Raw genomic sequence first — 4,496 nt, 5'->3', positions numbered from 1 at the left:
TGGTCTACAAGAGCTAGTTCCAGGACAGGCTCCAAAACCACAGAGAAACCCTGTCTCGAAAAACAAACAAACAAACAAACAAACAAACAAACAAACAAACAAACCCCTCTTGTTCTGGGTTGGAGAGATGGCTCAGAGGTTAAGAGCACTGACTGCTCTTCCAGAGGTCCTCAGTTCAAGTCCCAGCAATCACAGGGTGGCTCACAACCATCTATGAGATCTGGTGCCCTCTTCTGGCCTGCACGTGTACATGCAGGCAGACCACTGTATATATAATAAAATCCTAATGCCAAATTTTAAAACCAATTCCTAACTACCTTATTTTTGTAACAATTTTCTATTTATACACTGACTTGTTTTTGTTGTGACCTTAAATAGTTCTGAGAAAGAATTCTTTTAGCTATAATTAAGGAGTAGGGAAAAACATAATTTACAGTAAGAAAGCATCTGAATACTTAAGAGAATTTGTTTAAGGGGAAGTCACTGACTGTAGGATGCTTCTGAACTACTTCAGGAGAAAAAGACATTTATGAATTCTTTACCAAGTAGAACATGAATAAAAGACAGATAAATCATTATGTGAAAACAGTCTCTTTTTGTTATTCCCATCAGAGAATAAAAGAGATTAAAATCATACCTTGCACAAAATCTCAATTACAGTAGGCACAGCATTCCTTAACTTCATGGCTGCCACAAACTCAAATATTTTTAGTAATATTTTCAGAGCAGGCTGAATAAAAGAAGCAAACAAGAACAGCACTTACTCTCACGTCTTTCAAAGGCCTTAAATTTCTCAAATTCATTTATACTGAAAAATGTGTTCTTTGGGGAGTATATGATAGGCAGAAATCTAAGTGCTAACTTGACACCCACAATGAGGAGACCAGCAGGGTGTTGCTCGAGTGTCTCAGGGCACTCACCAGCATTTTAGCCATGATGCTCAGCTTCACTACCTCAAAGACCTCTTTCAGTAAGTGATGCTGGAGCAAAGAAATCAGAAGGTCATTCAGCACTTGTAAACTGAAGTGGATCCCTGGGGGAAACTTTCTGTAGTACTCCAGAAATATGTGCGCTGAAAGCGGAAAAAAAAAGTCATTGTGGATCTTAAGGCAGCCATATTGCTGAATGCAGATGGACCTCCTGTAAAGATATTATATAAACTCATTCCTTGGAAGGGACCAGAAATGTCAGAAATAATTGATGAAAATGAAAGCAAAACGTCAAAATGGCAGTGACATCAGAAGCCAAGCATGCTCAGTCTGCAGTGTGAAGGCCACGGTGGTCCTGACCCCTCATCCTCAGGGCCTCGCTCCCACAGGGCTGAGACCTGTGCATGGCCTGGCAATGGACAGTAACTTGGTGATGGTTAGGACTCTGAGACACAGTACTTGCTCTTACGGCCTTAACTTCACCAGCATATTGACCTGAAATATTTTTTATTTCAGTTTATCATTGTAGACTAAGAAATCTCCTTTAATAAAGTAACACTCAATTCCTTATTTTATTTTCTGTACAACACTTACCTATTTTCACTTTTTCCATTATTTTACTAAAATTAGCTGAGATCATCTTATCCATTCCAAAATTTCCTAGTCCAAATATGCACATTTTAGCCAAAATTGCCTTAGCAAAAATCACTTTTAGTTTTGTGTTATTTCAATCACAAATATTCATTTACTGTCTGAATTACCCAACATTGCTTGGGAAAGACATAGATAATAAAAAGTTCAGTGAAACTGGAAAGTTAATGGTCAGCAGGTTTATTTATCTCTGTAGCCCTGGCTGTCCTGGAACGTGTTCTGTAGACCAGGCTGGCCTCAAACATGCAGAGGCCTGCCTCTGCCTCCCGAGTGCTGGGATTAAAGGTGTGTGTCCCCAAGGCCCATTCCATTTATTTTTAATTATGTACACGGGCATGTGTCTGTGTGGGTTTGTGCATATGAGAGAAGTACCTGAGGAGGCCACAAGAGGGCACTGGATCACAAGGAGCTGGAGATACAGGCAGTTATCACCGCCCAGCATGAGTGCTGGAAACCCAACTCTGGTCCATCGCAACACACACAGATACACAGAGAGAGAGAGACAAACAGACACACCCCAAACTAAGTAAGATGCTTTTCTCGTGGCCACTGATGCGTACACGGTCTCATGTATGGGGGGTTTCCCACGGTTTCCATCCAGGTACCATTTTTTTTCACAGGCCTGAGAATGGGCTCTAAAACTTGGAAACTCACCTACACTTAATCTCATCTAATTTCTCCTTGGCTGTCACAGCCCCTGCATCACAAGTGCATTCCCTAATAGGGTCCTACTGCCTCTGACTCACCCTGGATGTCTCCAGAGGAATGAGATGGAAGCTGATGAATGGGGAGTGTAATGCTGTTACTACCACTCTGTGTGGCTTTGGTGGCTGTCAGGGAACACCATATAAACTTGGCTCTTATCCTCTCAGGGTTCACAATCCAGCACGGTGCCAGCAGCTGTGAGGCACGGCACGGGCTGACATTAGACAGAGCGGCACAAACTTGATAGGATGCTGCCCTGGCAATGAGGGGAATGTGGAAAAGGGATGAGGGAGGACTCAGCTTTCATACTTAGTCTGAAAATAAACTTTAAGTTTATTTTTTAATTAAAAAATGTGTGTCTGTGCATGATGCACATGTGGGGTGGAGGATAACTCTGAGGACCTGGCTCCATCCCTCCACGTTGAGGCAGACAGGCTTCACAGCAAGCACATTTACCTTTCTGAACTGATTTTAACACTTGCAGATACAACAGCACATGTGTGAAGCCACTCACAGGAATTTGTGATTATCACTCAGTTATTCCATACCTGCTCGCTGTAGCAAACACTTCTCATTGAGATTTATGTACTTCTTAAACACATCTGTGCAGATCTAAAAAAAGGCATAAAATATTAAATCACCTTTATGTTTTACAAGAAAACAAAAAGTTATGAGCTTAGAGTTGATAATAAAAATTGCTGTTTGTGTTAATTCACAGGCTTGAAATGTATACTCAACTGGTCCTTCTGCCTCCACCTCCCAAGTTCTGGAATTTTAGGTGTGTACCACCAAAGCTGGCTAGGCCACCATGACTGTGATGGCACCAAGAACTGGTAGGAGTGGATCAACCAGAACTCCCTGACACGGCTGAGTGCAACCTGGGAGAGCCACTCCAGAACGTGTTCCACATGCAGTCCTGGGGCCGGTAACAACACGCTCACCAGGAGACACGGAAAAAGTGCCGAGAGTCACTGCTGTGTTATCCAAACAGGCAAACAAGGCAAATGTCCACCAACCTTAATGTTCACTGATGAAGTTAATTTTGATAAACTTGTACGACAGAATACTAACTATTACACAGTAAGGAGAAAGAAACCCTAACAACTAGATGTCAAAAATACTGAGCCAGAGTGGGCAAGCCAGGCGCTATGGTACGCACTTTTAGTCAGGGTTACTTGGGAGACTGAGGCAGCAGGAATTTGAGATCAGCCTGAGAAACACAGCAAGACTCTGTATAGACTCACACACACAATTCACATAAGGCTTCACCTTTTCGTCTCCCTGCTCAGGCACATGGACAAACTTGCACTGTGCTCGCTCACAGCCACGCAATGTATTGAAGTGGAATCTGCAGTATCTGTGGGGTGTCACCAACCCTAAGGGCTTCTGGAACATCTACAAGATCAGAAAAAAACTTCCAAGTTAATCATAAAACATAGTCATGAGGACACATCTGAGTATTCCAATGCTTGAATATAAAAACTAGTTCAGAATTATTTACCTGTGACTTTTATTAATTTCTCATACAAAAGATTCTGACTGTTTTCTTTCGTTTTTTTTTTTCCCCTTGAGACAGGGTTTCACTATGTAGCCTTGGCTGGCCTGGAACTTACAGAGATCCTCCTGCCTCTGCCTCCAGAGTGCCAGGATTAAAGTTATGCACCATTATGCCTGGCTTGCTTCGCATTTTTAAGACTTGTTTTTAGGACAGTTTTAGGCTCACAGAAAACTGACTAGGAATCACAGAAACATTCTGTGCATTCCCTGCCCACACAGTCACCTGTAAAAGCGTACATAGGGCTCATCTCTCTCATACTCTTGTCTCTCACAAAAAGCTAGCTACACCAAGAACACACTGCATCTCAGACACATTTATCAGAAACAAAACTCTCCTCTGTTCCTCTGATTAACAAGAGAAGAGAAATGAAAAGCTGAACTTTATACAGCAGACATCTCTGGCAGCTGATGGTCCCTCCTTCTCCCAGCTTTCAGTTTCAAAGGCTCCTTTCTTCCACCTCAAACCTGTTACTGGTGGACATCTTCTACGCCAGTACTCATTCCTACCTAATCCTCACCCAAAATCTGTGTTTCCAAGTATTTAAAAAGGGACTGGATGGCCGGGCAATGGTGGCGCAAGCCTTTAATCCCAGCACTCGGGAGGCAGAGGTAGGCAGATCTCTGTGAGTTCGAGACCAGCCTGGTCTACAGAGC

General features: G+C 42.7%; 1 protein-coding gene across 1 annotated transcript in view; it reads right to left on the bottom strand.

Annotated features, from left to right (window-relative positions):
• The window catches only part of Topaz1 (testis and ovary specific PAZ domain containing 1), an 85,470-nt gene that overhangs the window by 47,991 nt on the left and 32,983 nt on the right, over positions 1-4,496 (bottom strand). Inside the window, exons 8-11 of the mRNA XM_005348145.2 lie at positions 3,555-3,680; positions 2,834-2,897; positions 921-1,072; positions 638-730 (exon numbers count right to left, since the gene is read on the bottom strand). Of these exons, the coding sequence (XP_005348202.1) occupies positions 638-730; positions 921-1,072; positions 2,834-2,897; positions 3,555-3,680 (435 nt within the window). The remainder of the gene's footprint in view (positions 1-637; positions 731-920; positions 1,073-2,833; positions 2,898-3,554; positions 3,681-4,496) is intronic.

The sequence above is a fragment of the Microtus ochrogaster genome, chromosome 5, assembly GCF_000317375.1.
Source record: "Microtus ochrogaster isolate Prairie Vole_2 chromosome 5, MicOch1.0, whole genome shotgun sequence".
Lineage (NCBI taxonomy): Eukaryota > Metazoa > Chordata > Mammalia > Rodentia > Cricetidae > Microtus > Microtus ochrogaster.
This window is presented reverse-complemented; position numbering and strand designations above follow the sequence as displayed.